The 14,136-nt window shown below is 56.9% G+C and overlaps 8 protein-coding genes across 8 annotated transcripts; 4 read left to right on the top strand and 4 right to left on the bottom strand.

Moving 5' to 3' along the window:
- Positions 1-314: 314 nt before the first annotated feature.
- Positions 315-1,485, bottom strand: J3D65DRAFT_648225 (uncharacterized protein; the record flags this gene model as incomplete). The annotated part of the gene is made up of 2 exons (XM_066802376.1): positions 315-1,057; positions 1,293-1,485. The coding sequence occupies 2 exons, from the start codon at positions 1,483-1,485 to the stop codon at positions 315-317; spliced, it is 936 nt and encodes a 311-aa protein (XP_066650862.1).
- Positions 1,486-1,682: 197 nt separating this feature from the next.
- Positions 1,683-3,173, top strand: J3D65DRAFT_639556 (uncharacterized protein). Its single transcript, XM_066801721.1, has 5 exons — positions 1,683-1,774; positions 1,828-1,854; positions 1,930-1,966; positions 2,027-2,104; positions 2,242-3,173. The coding sequence occupies exons 1-5, from the start codon at positions 1,766-1,768 to the stop codon at positions 2,751-2,753; spliced, it is 663 nt and encodes a 220-aa protein (XP_066650861.1). The 5' UTR covers positions 1,683-1,765; the 3' UTR covers positions 2,754-3,173.
- Positions 3,132-5,238, bottom strand: J3D65DRAFT_639554 (uncharacterized protein). Its single transcript, XM_066801720.1, has one exon. It carries the CDS (start codon positions 5,099-5,101, stop codon positions 3,464-3,466), a length of 1,638 nt encoding a protein of 545 aa, XP_066650860.1. The 5' UTR covers positions 5,102-5,238; the 3' UTR covers positions 3,132-3,463.
- A 35-nt stretch (positions 5,239-5,273) lies between these two features.
- J3D65DRAFT_137071 (WD40-repeat-containing domain protein) lies at positions 5,274-7,837 on the top strand. Its single transcript, XM_066793954.1, has one exon. The coding sequence runs from the start codon at positions 5,391-5,393 to the stop codon at positions 7,674-7,676; it is 2,286 nt and encodes a 761-aa protein (XP_066650859.1). The 5' UTR covers positions 5,274-5,390; the 3' UTR covers positions 7,677-7,837.
- Position 7,838: 1 nt separating this feature from the next.
- Positions 7,839-9,186, top strand: J3D65DRAFT_137052 (uncharacterized protein). Its single transcript, XM_066793953.1, has 2 exons — positions 7,839-8,768; positions 8,836-9,186. The coding sequence occupies exons 1-2, from the start codon at positions 8,138-8,140 to the stop codon at positions 8,904-8,906; spliced, it is 702 nt and encodes a 233-aa protein (XP_066650858.1). The 5' UTR covers positions 7,839-8,137; the 3' UTR covers positions 8,907-9,186.
- J3D65DRAFT_639550 (uncharacterized protein) lies at positions 9,010-10,768 on the bottom strand. The gene has a single exon (XM_066801719.1). The coding sequence runs from the start codon at positions 10,664-10,666 to the stop codon at positions 9,467-9,469; it is 1,200 nt and encodes a 399-aa protein (XP_066650857.1). The 5' UTR covers positions 10,667-10,768; the 3' UTR covers positions 9,010-9,466.
- Positions 10,769-10,856: 88 nt separating this feature from the next.
- On the top strand, positions 10,857-12,472 carry J3D65DRAFT_639548 (uncharacterized protein). Its single transcript, XM_066801718.1, has one exon. The coding sequence runs from the start codon at positions 11,336-11,338 to the stop codon at positions 12,338-12,340; it is 1,005 nt and encodes a 334-aa protein (XP_066650856.1). The 5' UTR covers positions 10,857-11,335; the 3' UTR covers positions 12,341-12,472.
- J3D65DRAFT_639543 (uncharacterized protein) lies at positions 12,047-13,946 on the bottom strand. The gene is made up of 6 exons (XM_066801717.1): positions 13,872-13,946; positions 13,777-13,822; positions 13,605-13,708; positions 13,438-13,551; positions 13,151-13,381; positions 12,047-13,096 (listed from the first exon to the last, which is right to left on the bottom strand). The coding sequence occupies exons 1-6, from the start codon at positions 13,938-13,940 to the stop codon at positions 12,515-12,517; spliced, it is 1,146 nt and encodes a 381-aa protein (XP_066650855.1). The 5' UTR covers positions 13,941-13,946; the 3' UTR covers positions 12,047-12,514.
- Positions 13,947-14,136: the final 190 nt, after the last annotated feature.

The raw sequence follows: 14,136 nt of genomic DNA, 5'->3' as shown, positions 1-14,136 counted from the left end.
AGTGGGGGCAGTCATGTCTCTTGATTTCATCTACCGTCGTTGCCGTCGTGGTCTGTATAATTGAGCGTCGTTTGTGGGTTGAATGAGGTCTAGTCGTCTGAGAGGGTACAGTAGGTGGATGGGGTGGTGCGTGAGAGACACACATATCCACCGCGTGTCTTCTGTCTTTCGGTCGTCAAGCAAGCAAGCAAGCAATCCCGCCACGCCGTCGATGCCATGGGAAAAGCACGCCCGGCCGTTCTTTGAACAAATATAAGCTCTTCTCTCTTCTTTACTCTTTGTCGTCCCCACGTCATGGCCATAACCTTCAGTCTTTACAGCCACTGCCCCACGAGTGGTATGCTCTTGAACAGGTTGTCATAGTCTCTCGCAACCCACCCCGTCGCCGCTCCGCCCTGCCCAACCACGCCCAACCCACCCGCCATCCACAGGCCCGCGAGCGCCGCCGCTATGCCATTGATGACATACCACCTGCGCTTGCGCCTGATCTCGCCCTCGTAGCCGGGGCGCACGAGCTGCGCGGGCGTCCACCCGTTCCACTTGGCAGCGCCCCACACGCCGTGCCAGACGGCGACGGAGACGAGGGCGCCGAACCCGACAAACGACAGCACGGGGTGCCGCGCGAAGCCGTGGCTGACGTACTCGAGCCCGATGCCCGCGCTGCTGCCCTCGACCAGCAGCGGCACGCCGCGGTTGACGAGCGCGTGCCCGCCCACCAGCGCCGTGCTGGCGAAGCCGAGCGCCGACGTGCCGCTCACGGCCGGCCAGGGCACGCGGCGCCGCTCTGACCGCGTCGACGCTTCGCCCGCGTAGCGCCGCACCGTTTGCCGGCGCCGGTACAGCCGCAGCGCGAGGCCCGAGAGGATGTGCAGGGCCAGCGGCGCGATGACGAGGAGTTGCTCGAAGGGGAAGTCTTGGTAGTAGGGCCGCGTCAGGAGGAGGTAGGTGTCGGAGGCAGGGAGGGACCGCGTCGTCAGCGGGATGAGCGAGGTGTTGGTTATGTGGGCGGCGGCGAAGAGGGTAAAAGCGTAGGATGAGTATTTTTGGATGCGTGTTACTGGGGGCATGGTCAATATATGCTAGCTGGAGAAAGTGATAGGGTTGGCATTTGAAGTCCGTCCATTGCTCATGAAATCCTGGTAGGGCAATTGTGCTAGTCGCGTGTGTCTTCCTTTTGCAAGAACTCCCTTCCCGAGGAGCTTCAGACTTGACAAAGAATCCCAAAGAAGTGGACATGACGAAAGATTGGAAAAAGCTGTGAAATACGAAAGAGACCAAGCAAAGGTACTCACAATAAAAGACAGGACTGTGTCCACTAAGTCCCAGCGAGCTCATGCGCGAGGGCGCGGGGACTTTGGCGGACCATGATGACGATGGGCGGGCACCATCGGCCCTCGTAGAGCGGAAATCGTCGTCGACGGGAGCCGGGTCGAGTTCGAGCAGACTGAAGACTTCGGAGGCGGCATCAGGAGCCGGAGGACCCATGGTGGGAGGTGTGGAGAAAGACGGGGAGGGCAGATGGTGAGGATCAATCCGGGGAAATAAGGTGCCTTTGATGTCAGCGGAATCGGGCGCCGTCTGATGCGCTCGGCCGATGGGCGCACGGACGCTTCTCGGCCCGGAGACGCGGCATCCTTCCATTATTCGGCTGGGCTGCCGTCCCGTCCCGCCAATCCAGAAACCAACACCGCATCATCAATCCGCCTGTCTATCCTCGTCACTAGCTCGAGCACGCCCCGCAAACGTTGCCCAAAATTGGCCAGCTATGCCTCCAGTCAGTGCATTTCCCATTTGCCCCTTACCACGCAGAATGCTAATTGGTCTCAGCGCGCCTTTACCAATCCTGCTCCTCTGGTAAGCAGCTCCGCCGTGGTCCTATGTCCTCCAAGCAGCATATCTGGAACTTTGAGACTGACGCATGTCAACCAGACCGACAGCGCTCGCGAAGCCGCTAAGAACTTCTTTTGTATGTCCAAACTCTGCTGCTCAGCAACTCGAAGCATCCAGAACTAACTCACGGCAACAGGCGAGTTGTGCAACAAGGGCTACAAGCGTCACAATGAGTTTGAAGCACACATATCCTCATACGACCACCAGCACAAGAAGGAAAGACCATGAACCCCACCACCTTCTTCTCAGCTTTCCATTTTCCGTATTTCATCTTCACTTTTCACCCCATGGCAAACTCGTCGCCGCCACCACCCTCTGTTGTCTCCTTCACGCTCCTAACGCGGTCAAAACAGCGCCTCAAAGACATGAAGGAAATGTCCAAGAACCCGCAGGCCGCCGAAAAGGCGCGCCGCGCCGAGCGCAAGGCCGACGAGGAAGCCGGCCTCATCTCCATGGACCCCGTCAAGCTGGACCTGCCGCCCAGCAAGAAGGGCGGCTTCAAAAAGGGCGGCTTCAAGAGCGCCTTTGGCAAGGCGTCTGCCCCCGCCGTTGATGAGCAACAGCAACCGCAGCAGCAACAAGCGACCATTGACGCTCCCACGCCGCCTGTGCCGGCCAAGGGAGGCTTCAGAAAGGCCTTTGGCGGCGGCGGCGCGGAGGAGGAAAAGGGCGACGATTTCGCAAAAGTCGAAGTCAAGAGTCTTGCAACCGCCGAAGTAATCGAGGACGTCGGCGACGAGACGGACAGCGACGAGGACTTGGGCTACCCCAAGTACGACCCCTCGCGTCCGACTGGTTGCCGCGATCTCGGCTGCCACTGCCACAGCATCAGCAGTCCGCCGCAGACCATCTTCCCCAAATGACGGCCTGGCGGCTCCTTTTCAGCGTAGCATGTCATGTCATGGGACGGCGTTTGGGACGGGATGGCAATACCCATGGAGTCTGTTGAAGCATTTTTCTTTTTCTGTTTAGGATTGCGGGAGGGAAATAGTGCTGTCGTTTTGAATGGTATCTGTGCTTCAGTTGTTTATTTATCTGCACGGCGTGATGGGTGGACGTCTCATTCGTGGTGAAGTGTAGCGTTGCATGTGCATGGCAACATTGAACACGGTGGGATGCTCACTCGCATGATGTCGCAGCTGCTCCACCGCTGTCTGCAGGAGGAGTGCAGCGGGTGCGACACCTACCTTACCTTACCTACATACGTAGGCCGGAAGCGCACGCAAGCCCCAGCGACCTGTCAGAGCTGTGGTGCCGGTCACAATGGATTCATTCAATCTGAGAGAACTGAGCTTTTCTTCATAGATTCGATACTCTGTTGGGTCGGCTTGAGGACATGCCTGCACAACCCCCGGCAGACATCACAGCCATACCGATTCCAGTATACTTGAGACCCCGAAGAGTGCCATTGTCACGGGACTACCTAGACTCAAGGCGGAATTGCGCCTTTGCGCGCCCAACACCGGACACCATGCCAACATGCCGGGTCCAATTGAATGACCTCCCGCTAAAGCGACCAACGGCCGCTACGCCACAGATCAAAAACGTCCATGCTTCCATAAGGTAGCCCTGCCTAGACCTCGACGACCCTACCCTTCCTCTTGTCGTAATCCAGCACCTTCCTCCGCCGATGGCTCTGCGCCATGCGCCAGCGCACATAAAGCATGACGGCATCCTTGACAGCGACGAACAGACACCCGCCCACCAGGCTGCGTGCCCATCGCTGCTGCATGAGACCTGTCGGGCGGCTGAGGAAGTAGTTTGGCGGCGTCGTCCAGCTCTTTGGCAGCCCTAGTCGCAACAGCTCACCCACGGCCGCGGCGATGGAGGGGAACACGAGGGCGCCGAGGACGGTGTCGGCGAGATTGGTGCCTTGCCAGATGAGGTTGCGCTCGCGGGCTGGACGCGCCCGGGGGCGTGGTTGTGCGTTTGGCTGTTGTTCTTGCTGCGGCGGCGGCGCATCGTGGCCGGGAACTTGACCGGGCTGGGCGGCCGCATGTGCGGCGGGATCGTTGTCGGCGAGAGGCGGGGCATCAAAGGGATGAGCAGCATTGAGGTCGACGGGCTCGCCTGGAAGGACGTGGAAATCGTCGTGGAAATGCTCGTCCGCGTCATCCTCGTCAACGAGATCAATGCGCACATCGAGGTCAAGGCCAAGCATGCCGTCGTCTTGGCCATGAAGGTTGTCATTGTCATGCAGATCATCGGTGGCCTGCGCATCGTCCGTCTCGCCCGCGCGTGGCTGGATTTCCTTAAGCCATTGGCGCTGCTTCTTGCCCCAGACCTTTTCCATGTACTTGTTGTAAGCGGCGCGGATATATGGGAGAAGAGAAAAGCAGAGAGAGGCGCTTGGGGGCCAGCTCCCGGTGCGGAAATCCAGGAGGTCCTCTGGTCCCGATGATGCTAGGAAAATAACGGGCAGGATAGGGAGAATAGAGTCGGCGATTGACAGACGCGAAGCGATGAGAATAGGAGGGATACTCGCCAGGCCAAAATGCAGCCGCGCGTGTTGGAGAAAGCGAGACATGGCCGTCAAGGCCACCGATTCGTGGTCCCTGCGATCCCAAAGAGGGTTCCGGTATAGCGGCTGGAGGATCCGAATGCCATCTCTTAATCCAAAGACAGCGTAAACCGTACTCACGCCGTGCATGAAGCATGCTTGAAAGACTGTGTAGCCCAGTACGCCCACCGTGCCAGGAAGAACAAAGTATCCTGCGAACTTTTCCACCCCCCTCACTCCCTCCACCACCAAGCTTCGGGGCCTCTTGAGGTGAATCTCGCTCTTGCACTGGGGACAGGTAATCTTGCTCCCCGACCCAGCCTGTCGTCGTGCATTCGGAGCCTCTTGGCTTGCAACCCAGTCGAGCAGACAATCCTCGTGGGCGACCAGGGCGCAAGGACAGGGACTTCTCCAGGCAGAAGATCCGGGTCCATCTTCATTCTCGTCATTGAAGCATATCCAGCATCTCCGTAGGTCCTCGTCGTCGGCGGCTGGCTGGCGGGGCGCTGCCGAAGCTGCCTGGGCTTGGGGGGACGAAGCTTCTTGTCTAGGAAGCTGCCGCGCGCTATTGAAGAGGATGGTATCGGAGTCAACAGAGGTGGTCGAGAAGGCTTCATGATCGGCTGGTGGCACAGTGGCGTCGGATGAGGAGCCCGGTTCGCGGTGCGACGATCGCCGCTGAGAGGCGGGGTGGTGAGGCAGAGAGGCCATGGCAGACGGCTTCGGCGGCGATACGCGGAGTGGGGGGAGGGCGAAGGCGGCTAGGTCGTCATGGAAGGGGCAGCGGCAGGAGAGGTGGCGAGGGTGTTGCAGGAAAAGCGTTTGATGATGTGGACTTGGAGTTGGAGTTGGGCGGCGCGATGATGGCATCTGCCGTTGGCCGCACCGACCCACGCGGCATTCGGCGCTCGGTCCAATTCTGTTCCAAGCCCCAAACCAAACCCAGTCCAGGTCCCTGTTTCCGTTCCTACTGGACTCCGCCGTCGACTCTCGCTGCGCCATGGCCTCTCGTCGTACATCGACAAGGGCCCGCACAGTAAAACGCTACACCAACGATGCCTTTGAAGGACTAGACCTTGACGACGACGATCCGACCAGCAGTGAACCGCCCGAGGAAAATGATTCAGACGCCGACGGTGAGTTTGACGGCGCTGCCGGCGGCGACGCTGCAGAGGATGACGAAGATGACGACGCTTCTGTTGCCGAGAGTTCGAATGGCTCGGCTCCAGAAGAAGAAGACGATGACAGCGTTGTCATGATGTTCAGTGACGATGAAGAGCTCGTTGGCGCCGCCCCAGGAGCACCTCGCCGCAAAGGCAAAAACCAAGGCAAGAAACCCTTCAAGCCCGGCTATCTAGAGCGCGCAGAAAACTCTGCATTCAAAACTGGAAGCTTTGCCAAGTTTACTGGAAAAGGTCACCAGGCAGAAGAGAGTGAACGCAAATTATCATCCCGAGGAGTTCCTGAAATGTACCACAACACCGGAAAAGACACGCGCTTCATGAACCTCTTTGGCCCGGCTGAGGAGGACGTCTGGCCGGCGGTGGAAGCCCGGGACAGATGGCATGACCGCCCGACTTTGCCCACGCGCAAAGAGCAGAGGGGCGAAGGCGGTTTTGCGTATAACCGGTACTACACCGACCAATGCCGCCAACATGAAGCCTCCAAGGGCTGGGAGTGGTACCACGACAAGGGTGGTTCCTTTGCATTCAAATTCAAGCAAAAGTCCAAGCAGCTGTCGGCCAGCGAGGCCGCAAAGTACATGCCACAAACGGATGGCCCTGACCGAGAGGTGCTCTTTGGCCCTATAGCCAAACCGAGGCTGCACACTTTGAAACCAGACGACGCAATAAACATGGCACAATTTTGGGATGCCAAAACCTCCAGTAAGAAAAGCTCAGGCAGACAGGCATGGACTTTGAACCTGTGCAAAAAGATTCAATGTCTGGAATGGGCCCCGTGGTTAGATGGTACTCAACGTCTGGCAATAGCAGCATTGCAACGATCCAAATTTCCTGCATTTACAGAACCTCACAGCGCGCCTGCATTCGTGCCTCTTCCCTCCACTCCTGCTCCCGTCCAGATATGGGGATTCGCGTCGAAAGTGGAACCAGGAAAGGGCCTCACGATGGACATGGGCATTCCCCCAAGAAAAGAGTTGGTTATCTGCATGGATTGGGGCCCTGTGAGGCAACTCAAGTGGTGTCCGCTACCAAAAAGAGACTGTAAAGACGAGAGCGAAATCTGTCTCGGACTTCTGGCGGGCATTTGGGGCGATGGCAAAGTCAGAGTGCTGGATGTCAAATACCCCAAGAAGGCATCGACTCAGTACATTTACATCACCAAAGCGGCGTTTGAGTCGAGACCACCAGATACTGTTTGTACGTCAGTGACATGGCTCTCCAGTAATCAAATTGCCGTCAGCTGTGCCAACGGAAGCATGGCCGTCTGGGATATTTCGGAATCTCTTCTTTCTTCGGACGTCGTGGACACACCTCGCCCTTGGTTCTACCAAAACGTGCACAGCAGCTACATTCTGTCCATCGCCAGCGCCTACCCCTCGCATCCCTTTCTAGTCGCCACCAGCAGCATGGACGGCTACTTGCGACTGATTGACCTTCGCGCTCCGCTCCAAGACACTCTCTTCTCCCAGCGATCGCGCACCGGCAGTGCTCCTCTCCAATGGCACGAGGTCTCCCAGTGCTTCCTGACATGTGACGAAAACTACACGCTTCTCGCCCTCTCGGCTCGACGCTTCCACGTCAACATGAGCGTCGGACGCGCCAACAGCAACATCCTCGACTTGTCGGCAAGCCCGGTGCATCCCTTTGTCCTCGTCGCATGCGCAGACGGCATGGCTCTGTCGACCAATATTATGCGCAAGGTACTAATCGCAAAGGCCGAGATGTGGCACCAAACGTGGTTCATGCACGAATGGAGACGCGCCGTGGACGAGAATGGAGTCGTGACAGGGGCGTCAGGGGCCGCCAACTCGCGGGAAGAATCCAAAAAGCCACCACCAAGGATCGACCAGGCGAGACCGGACAAGATCATCAACCACCCGGCCCCGTTGAGCAGGATGCTGGAGGGATTCCGAGCCGAGGTCTACAAGCTGTGGGTGGAGGCGGGACTGCCTAACCAGTATGAGGGCGTCGTATACAATACCATTTACGAACAAGAAACGGGCGTCACTCAGTGTGCTTGGAATCCCAACATCAAGTACGCTGGCTGGGCTGCGGCTGGAATGGGAGATGGGTTGCTGCGAGTGGAGGACATTGCTATTTGACGGCCGCCGGTCATGGATATGGCATTGACTGGAAAATCGGCTAGGAAATCACATACTGAAATCATTACACCTCATCGATATCTGGGCATTGGAAGCCTCTGCCAGAATCTCAAAATCGATAGCGTGCAATAGCAACCCCGTCTGAGCACACAAGCGTGGGGGGCCCAAGCTCCAGAAGCTCAGGCCTCAGCCCTACGATGGACGTTCCGTCCGGCTCCTTGGCCCTTTCCCCGGCCACACCGCCTGCACCGTGACACCAGGGTAAATGTACCGGTAGCATCCTCAAACCACTCTCATGTTTCACTTTCATTCGACCTCTCTCCGACCATTCTGTGCCCTCCAACGACCGTGACGACAAGCAGCCACCGTCTGCGATCTCGACGCGATAAGCCGTATCACCGTCTTCGGCGTCCTGCGCATCTACATTGGCACCCACGGCATCTCGACTTGACATCACAACCATGGCTACAAACTTCGCTCCCTACCAGGACGCCGCTCCAGAGACGGCACGCGCCTTCTCACCACCTCTGCGCGTCCGCTCGCCCGCCCTCTCGTCTCCGCGCACCTCGTCGCAGCAGACGCGTCCCAAACCCGGCCCGCGCACCGCCAATGGCGTCACATCGCCCGGCATCACCACACCACCCATGACCGGCAGCGGGTTGCACTACAACAACACGACGACGGGGTACTTCGACAACCCGGACCAGCCACAGCCACAGCAGCAGCAACAACAAGCACAACAACGCGGCAGCGCAGACGTGGAGCGCGGCGGATGGGGCAGCCCCGGCGGCGGGTGGGGCCAGCGCTTCGGGCGCGAGGAGGTCGACCTGTTCGAGACGCGCCTGGGCTGGCGGATGGACGTCGAGGCGTGTGCGGCGTACGTGCTGCTGCCGCCGGCCGGCGCCGTGCTGCTGCTCGTCCTCGAGCACCGCAGCGACTACGTGCGCTTCCACGCCTGGCAGAGCGCCCTGCTCTTCTCCTTTGCCTTCGTCCTGCACGTCATCTTCTCGTGGACCGCCTTCGTCTCGTACTTGCTACTGCTCGCCGATTTGGCCGTCATGGCGTGGTTGACTGTCCGAGCGTATAGGGACGGTGAGTGTCCGATTCTTGGTCTTGTGTCGCTGTGTCGTGTGGGTCAGCTAATGCGCGTGCAATGCAGCCGAGACGCTGGATAGATGCGAGGTTCCCTTCTTTGGCCCGCTGGCCAGTTCCATTCTGGATGACGAATAGGTCACGATCTTTCTCACGCTTTGCTCATGTCGCTATGCTTTTCATGTCGATTCAACGTTTTACGGGAAATATTCTGGAATATATGGGCTGGACTGTAATGAAATTGGGTTTTTGGAACTGCTTTATTGCTTCGAGGGGGTTTCTATACGCTATACCCCGTGCTTTGCTAATCTTTTGGTTGCCATTCGTGGCACGGTTTTTTGGGTGTATCAAGAGTGGTGTGGCCTACTGGACATAGTTGAGGGTTTGTCATTCCTCCTTTTCCCTCTCAATTCTATTGCCAGACTCTTTTGTGAGCCTGTGGCTGATGGAGAAATGCGCCGGCTGCTGCGAGTTGCTCCACGTTCATGGTCGATTGCTGTGTTGTTCGGGCACCATGAGCGAATCTCCTGAAAGGTTGTCAACGGAAGCTGCTCAAGAGACCGGAGCTTCGTCCGTACGCAGATATCGTCTGGAGACTGCCATTCGACGTGCGTCCGGTGGGAACGTTGTGCCTCTGCTGTCCAGAGTTCCAGCTACTCGACGATGCCAACTCCTGCATCGTCAGTGGCGTAATTCCTTCAATCTACAAAGATCCGGAAGCTCTTAACGCGTCCTTGTGGCTTGTTTGGTTGTGGTCTCTCCTTTTTCGGCTTTTTGTCCTGTTTGTTCTTCTCCGTCTCCGGCCTTTTCTCTTGATTGCTCTTCTCCATCTCCAGCTTTTCAGCGCTCCTAGCCATGGAGTAACGCAATGGCAGTCGCTTTGGATTCTCCCGCTTTTCGAACCACGATTCCCGATTCCAATTTTGGCTGACCTGATCTGCCACATTGGACAGCCAGTACAGGGGTTCACGTACGCTCTCGATCGGCGTTCGCGGCCTCCATTTTTGCCTGTCCTCCTTGGTCAAGCCTTTCAGAGCGCCCGTCTTGCCATCCCACAGCACGCTTGTCCAGACGAGCCGGTTGTGTGATATTGCCCATAGAGGATACTCCTGAGTCTTCTGGGTATACAGCTCCACTTGCGGGAGCCACCGCCACAAGTCTCTGGAGTCTCTGGCATGGTAGAAGTAATCCTGTCCAAATGAGATTTGTCGATCTTCTTTCCATTCTAGGTCGTCAGGGATCTGGTCGAAAGGGTTGTTGGGCTGCTCCGTGTCCGACGCAGCTAAGGAATCATTGAAGAGGCGATCGCAGACGCGCGCCATTTGTATGTCGCTTTTGGTAATGCAAGTGTTGTTGTACGATGTCCATCGTATGAACAGTCGGTTGCCCCAGTTTGAAGACATGGGAAAATGACCGGTGCTCTTTCTGCATCGTGACCCCAGCAAGCACATGTACTTGAATGCCCTCTCAAAGTCGCGGAAGACGTATCTACGCTCTATGGCGCACAAATTGTTGCTTATCTGCCATTCGGTCTCGGCAAGCTCAGCCTTGACGTGAGCAATGGATAGCGGCGGTGGTCTCCGCCCGGGTTTTGCCTGGACTCCATCTTCTGACTTGGGTCCATCTTGGGGCCTGCGCCTGTTTTGTGACTTATGTCCCACTTGCGACTTGGGCTGGTCCGGCTGATTGTGCCAACCCCAGACTGGACGTGATGGCTCGTCTGGGGTCTGGATTTGTGGAAGATCTTCCTCGAAAATAGAGAATTGGTCGGGGCCGTCGGGGCTGTCGTGGCGGGAGCGGCGAAAGTGGAGCGGAAGCGGCGAGGCAAGTCGGAGAGGAGCGAGATGTACGATGGCAGTGCTTTTTGAAAAGATGGAAGAGCGCCTGGTGAAGGCCATAATGCCTGTTAAAGGAAGGCGCAATTGGGCATGCAAACTGGGTGTGCGCGTGTTGCTAGAGCTGTGCGGCGCATCTGGACGTCGGTTGGAGTTGTTGGTGTCTGGACCTGATTGCCGCTGGGAAGGCGCGCGCCGCTAGCATGAGGTCAAGATGGCCCAAGCGCAGCCTTCTTCACCACCTCACTCGGCTTCAAGCGCCTTGCTCACTCCCAACCAGCTCCTATCATGGTTTCCAGATTATGACACTCGCTTTCAGCATTTTATGAATTCTCTATCATTGACAATTATAGCCAGCATCACCGTTGCAACCTTGCTCGTTTCTTGGTCTTGTGAGAATGAAGCTTCTCGCACCAGCATCTTGCACACGTTCCTCACGCACACTCCACCAAATGACCGTGATTGACATTTCATGCTGACATGAAGCATCTTCAGAACCTATCACACTCAAGGCTCGCCGGTTGAAAATATTGAACGCATACGGCAGTCGGCAGATGCTAGAGGCTGAATTCAACCACGAGTTTGAAGAGATGGAACAAAGACCCTTTGTTGTGCCCGCGCCGCTCTTGAGCAACGACCACGGCACGCCGGCAGCGTCTGACTCCATTGTTGTCACTTGCTGTTTAAAGACTGGTCGGGCTAAACGTGAAGCCTTTTAGATCTCTCGCAAGCATGTTTTCCCAATCTCTTTCCATGGACCCTCAAACTCAGATCCGTTCACTTCCCACAGAGCTTCTCCAGATTATCAACGACGAGCTCTCGCCCGCAGACTCCAGGCGTTTGCGCATGACGTGCTCGAACCTTTGGAACAGAATCAAACCTGTACCTTGGACGGCAGCGGACCAAAAGGCCTGGGTTTCGGCCAGAGAAGAAAACTACCCAGACGGACTGCTCTGCCACAACTGCTACCGTTTTCACCATTTCAGCCGCAGCATGGACAGCAAGTTTCCCAAAAACCACTATGTCGACGAGCCTCATTTGGAGTGCGGAAGGAAACAAGGAATGGTTCTGCTCGGTACCCGCTGGTTGAAATTCTGCCACGTCCAACTCCTCATGAATCGACACAGATGGGGGAAGGAGCATGGAATTCCGCTTGACGCCTTGAGTATGCCATACGAATCGCCTCCACCCCCTGGTCTGGAGCGGCCGGATCAATTCAGGATGAGGCAAATGTGGAAGGCAAAAGTAGTCCAAGGTCAGCTCTATCTCAAGGGCGAGTACACATTATCTGGCCACTTTCCCGACATCATCGCCACGCTGGAGACCAAGAAACCCATCCGACTCTGCAAGCATCGCACGACGGAATTCGGAATCGTAAAGCATTTGTGCCGGCGCATCAAGGAGCAGGTCTGCAGCCCCAGGATCTGGCCAAGGCAGCTGGGTAGTCGCGTGTTGAACCTGGATAGCTGCGATTTCTGCTATATGGACTATCAAATCACACTGGGATACCTGCCAGACGGGGTCCACTGCGTACAGTTTGAGACGTGGCATCGGGTGGGCAATTGCGCCTCTCCTGGAGACCGCAATTGGCTGGCGCTTACTTCCGATGACGTCATGAAGATAATATCGCACAACGCCGATGCACGTGGTATTAGAAGTTCAGGTTGCAACGAGTCGGGCAGCATACGTTGGAGCTTTGAAATGGCCGAGTATTCCAAGAGGCTCGGGCTTGTATGATTTTTCTTGTCGGAATATTCTGTATTGAGCTGTGGAAACCACAAGTGCTTTCTCCAAAATCCAAGTCTTTCCCGTTCTCATGTGAAATCCTTTGGTCCCCGAGGACTCGGGTACCAAAACCGTCATCGAGCATGGGGGAAGTTTTGACGGCTGCGTCTTTGCTGCGGCGAGCCTCTACAAAATCGACGTAACCTGCTCTTCCTCGTCCTCCTCTATCTCTTGGACCCTCGACTTTGGTGCTCCCTCGGGAATGTCCTCTTCCTCACCCTCCTCCTTGCGCATCAGCATCTGCACAATGCGATCACAGCGCTCGCGGACCTCTTCATCCTCGACGTGCAAGTGGCACTCGCGGACAATGGGATACACCTTGATCTTGCGCATCTCGTCGCGGCCCGCCTTGGTGGTCGTCAGCAGCAGCAACGTGTCGAGGTGGATGCTCATGATGTCGGGCTGCGAGTCGCGCGCCTTGTCCGGCGGCAGCAGCTGCACCTCGTCGAGCATGCCGTCCATGTCTTCGTCGTTGTATTCTTCGCTCCCCATGAGTGGCAGCAGGATATACGGCATAAGGTTGACCTTGTCTGTGTCCATGAGCGCCGGGTGCGCCTCGACGTCGAAGCACGTGTTTTTGATTGTGGACGCCACGCCGCGCCGCCGGATGGCCGACTTGTGCTCGGTGAAGACGATGAGCTTTGTGATGGGGATGATCTCCGCGTCGTACGGCTGCGGCGTCGTGAGGTATTTGCGGCCTTCGGCGTGCTGCCGGCGGTGTTAGACTTGACGTGTACTCTTGGATCGCGGTGGAGCTCGTACCTTGGCAATGTCGGCAAAAAGATAGGAGAGGTAGTCGTAGTCGGCGTGCTTGTTGTAGCGGCCCTCGGCACCCTTGACGAAGCAATCCATGAGTTGGTCCATGGCCACCTTGGACGTGGAGAGCTCCTTGGGGACGGCTCGCTCCAACGTCAATATCCGCGTTATCGAGTCCGACTTTCCAAGGTTGGCCAGCAGCATGGCAAGCTCGTTTGCATGGGGCTCTTTCGAGCTCTGGAGTGTGCGTCAGATGGAGGGTCGACTGTAAAGATCATGGTGAACCGACATACGGTTATGCGCAGCAGCAGTGCCTCGAGGAAGGCATCGTCTTTTGCCAGATTCTCGCGGACCTCTTCGTCATCGGTCAAGTTGATGAGCATGAGGATGGCATTTTTGGCTATGTCCTGTCGGATTTCTCAGCGTGCGCCGACAACTGTCCCCACAGCGACTTCCATACCGTGTAGTCTTTTATGAGCAGCTTCAGATCTTTTATGGGCTCCAATTGGTTTCGCTTGAAGAGAGACGGCTGGGCGGTCGTGTATCCAACCAGGTTCTCGGCCGCTGGTGTTCGATCGAGTCAGGATGGAGCTGTAGAGGAGCCGGCGCATTGCGTTGGGAGGTGGGTATACCAATCTGACGGATCTGGGAGTTTCCGTGGTGGAGAAACTCCACGAGCTGGGCATGATTAGCTTTGGCTTTGCGATCAGACGTATGTGAGACTCACCTCTTCGAGTTCTGTGGCCATGATGTCTTTGGTGATGAGTGGGTGTGGTGCAGTCTCCGCGTGCGTCATGGGCCAACTTTTTCGTGTGTGCGGGCCTATCGATAAGCCCTGCCTATTTTTGGTTTGAGGTCGTAGTCGTAGCCCGCATGCCCGGTCCATCTTACACCTCCCACCGAGCCACCTTCTTCCGAATCCAATCAACGCCCATCGCCTCGCATCGTCATCTAGCCAATTGAGACTACCTACCTTGAAGTCGCCTCATCTT

Source organism: Phyllosticta citribraziliensis, assembly GCF_038025025.1.
Source record: "Phyllosticta citribraziliensis strain CPC 17464 chromosome Unknown J3D65scaffold_13, whole genome shotgun sequence".
NCBI lineage: Eukaryota > Fungi > Ascomycota > Dothideomycetes > Botryosphaeriales > Phyllostictaceae > Phyllosticta > Phyllosticta citribraziliensis.
The sequence above is the reverse complement of the archived record's forward strand: the minus strand, read 5'-3'. Positions and strand labels throughout refer to the sequence as shown.

What these genes read in the sequence shown, in the direction of transcription:
- J3D65DRAFT_639554 (XM_066801720.1), bottom strand. Translation starts at nt 5,101, where the DNA reads ATGGCCTCTCTGCCTCACCACCCCGCCTCTCAGCGGCGATCGTCGCAC.
- J3D65DRAFT_639556 (XM_066801721.1), top strand. An exon ending in TTACCAATCCTGCTCCTCTG is followed by an intron (nt 1,855 to 1,929) that starts GTAAGCAGCTCC and finishes CATGTCAACCAG; the next exon opens with ACCGACAGCGCTCGCGAAGC. An exon ending in AGCCGCTAAGAACTTCTTTT is followed by an intron (nt 1,967 to 2,026) that starts GTATGTCCAAAC and finishes TCACGGCAACAG; the next exon opens with GCGAGTTGTGCAACAAGGGC.
- J3D65DRAFT_639550 (XM_066801719.1), bottom strand. Translation starts at nt 10,666, where the DNA reads ATGGCCTTCACCAGGCGCTCTTCCATCTTTTCAAAAAGCACTGCCATC.
- J3D65DRAFT_137052 (XM_066793953.1), top strand. Translation starts at nt 8,138, where the DNA reads ATGGCTACAAACTTCGCTCCCTACCAGGACGCCGCTCCAGAGACGGCA. An exon ending in TGTCCGAGCGTATAGGGACG is followed by an intron (nt 8,769 to 8,835) that starts GTGAGTGTCCGA and finishes CGTGCAATGCAG; the next exon opens with CCGAGACGCTGGATAGATGC.
- J3D65DRAFT_639548 (XM_066801718.1), top strand. Translation starts at nt 11,336, where the DNA reads ATGTTTTCCCAATCTCTTTCCATGGACCCTCAAACTCAGATCCGTTCA.
- J3D65DRAFT_639543 (XM_066801717.1), bottom strand. Translation starts at nt 13,940, where the DNA reads ATGACGCACGCGGAGACTGCACCACACCCACTCATCACCAAAGACATC. An exon ending in CTCCCAGATCCGTCAGATTG is followed by an intron (nt 13,709 to 13,776) that starts GTATACCCACCT and finishes ATCGAACACCAG; the next exon opens with CGGCCGAGAACCTGGTTGGA. An exon ending in CACTGCTGCTGCGCATAACC is followed by an intron (nt 13,382 to 13,437) that starts GTATGTCGGTTC and finishes CGCACACTCCAG; the next exon opens with AGCTCGAAAGAGCCCCATGC.
- J3D65DRAFT_137071 (XM_066793954.1), top strand. Translation starts at nt 5,391, where the DNA reads ATGGCCTCTCGTCGTACATCGACAAGGGCCCGCACAGTAAAACGCTAC.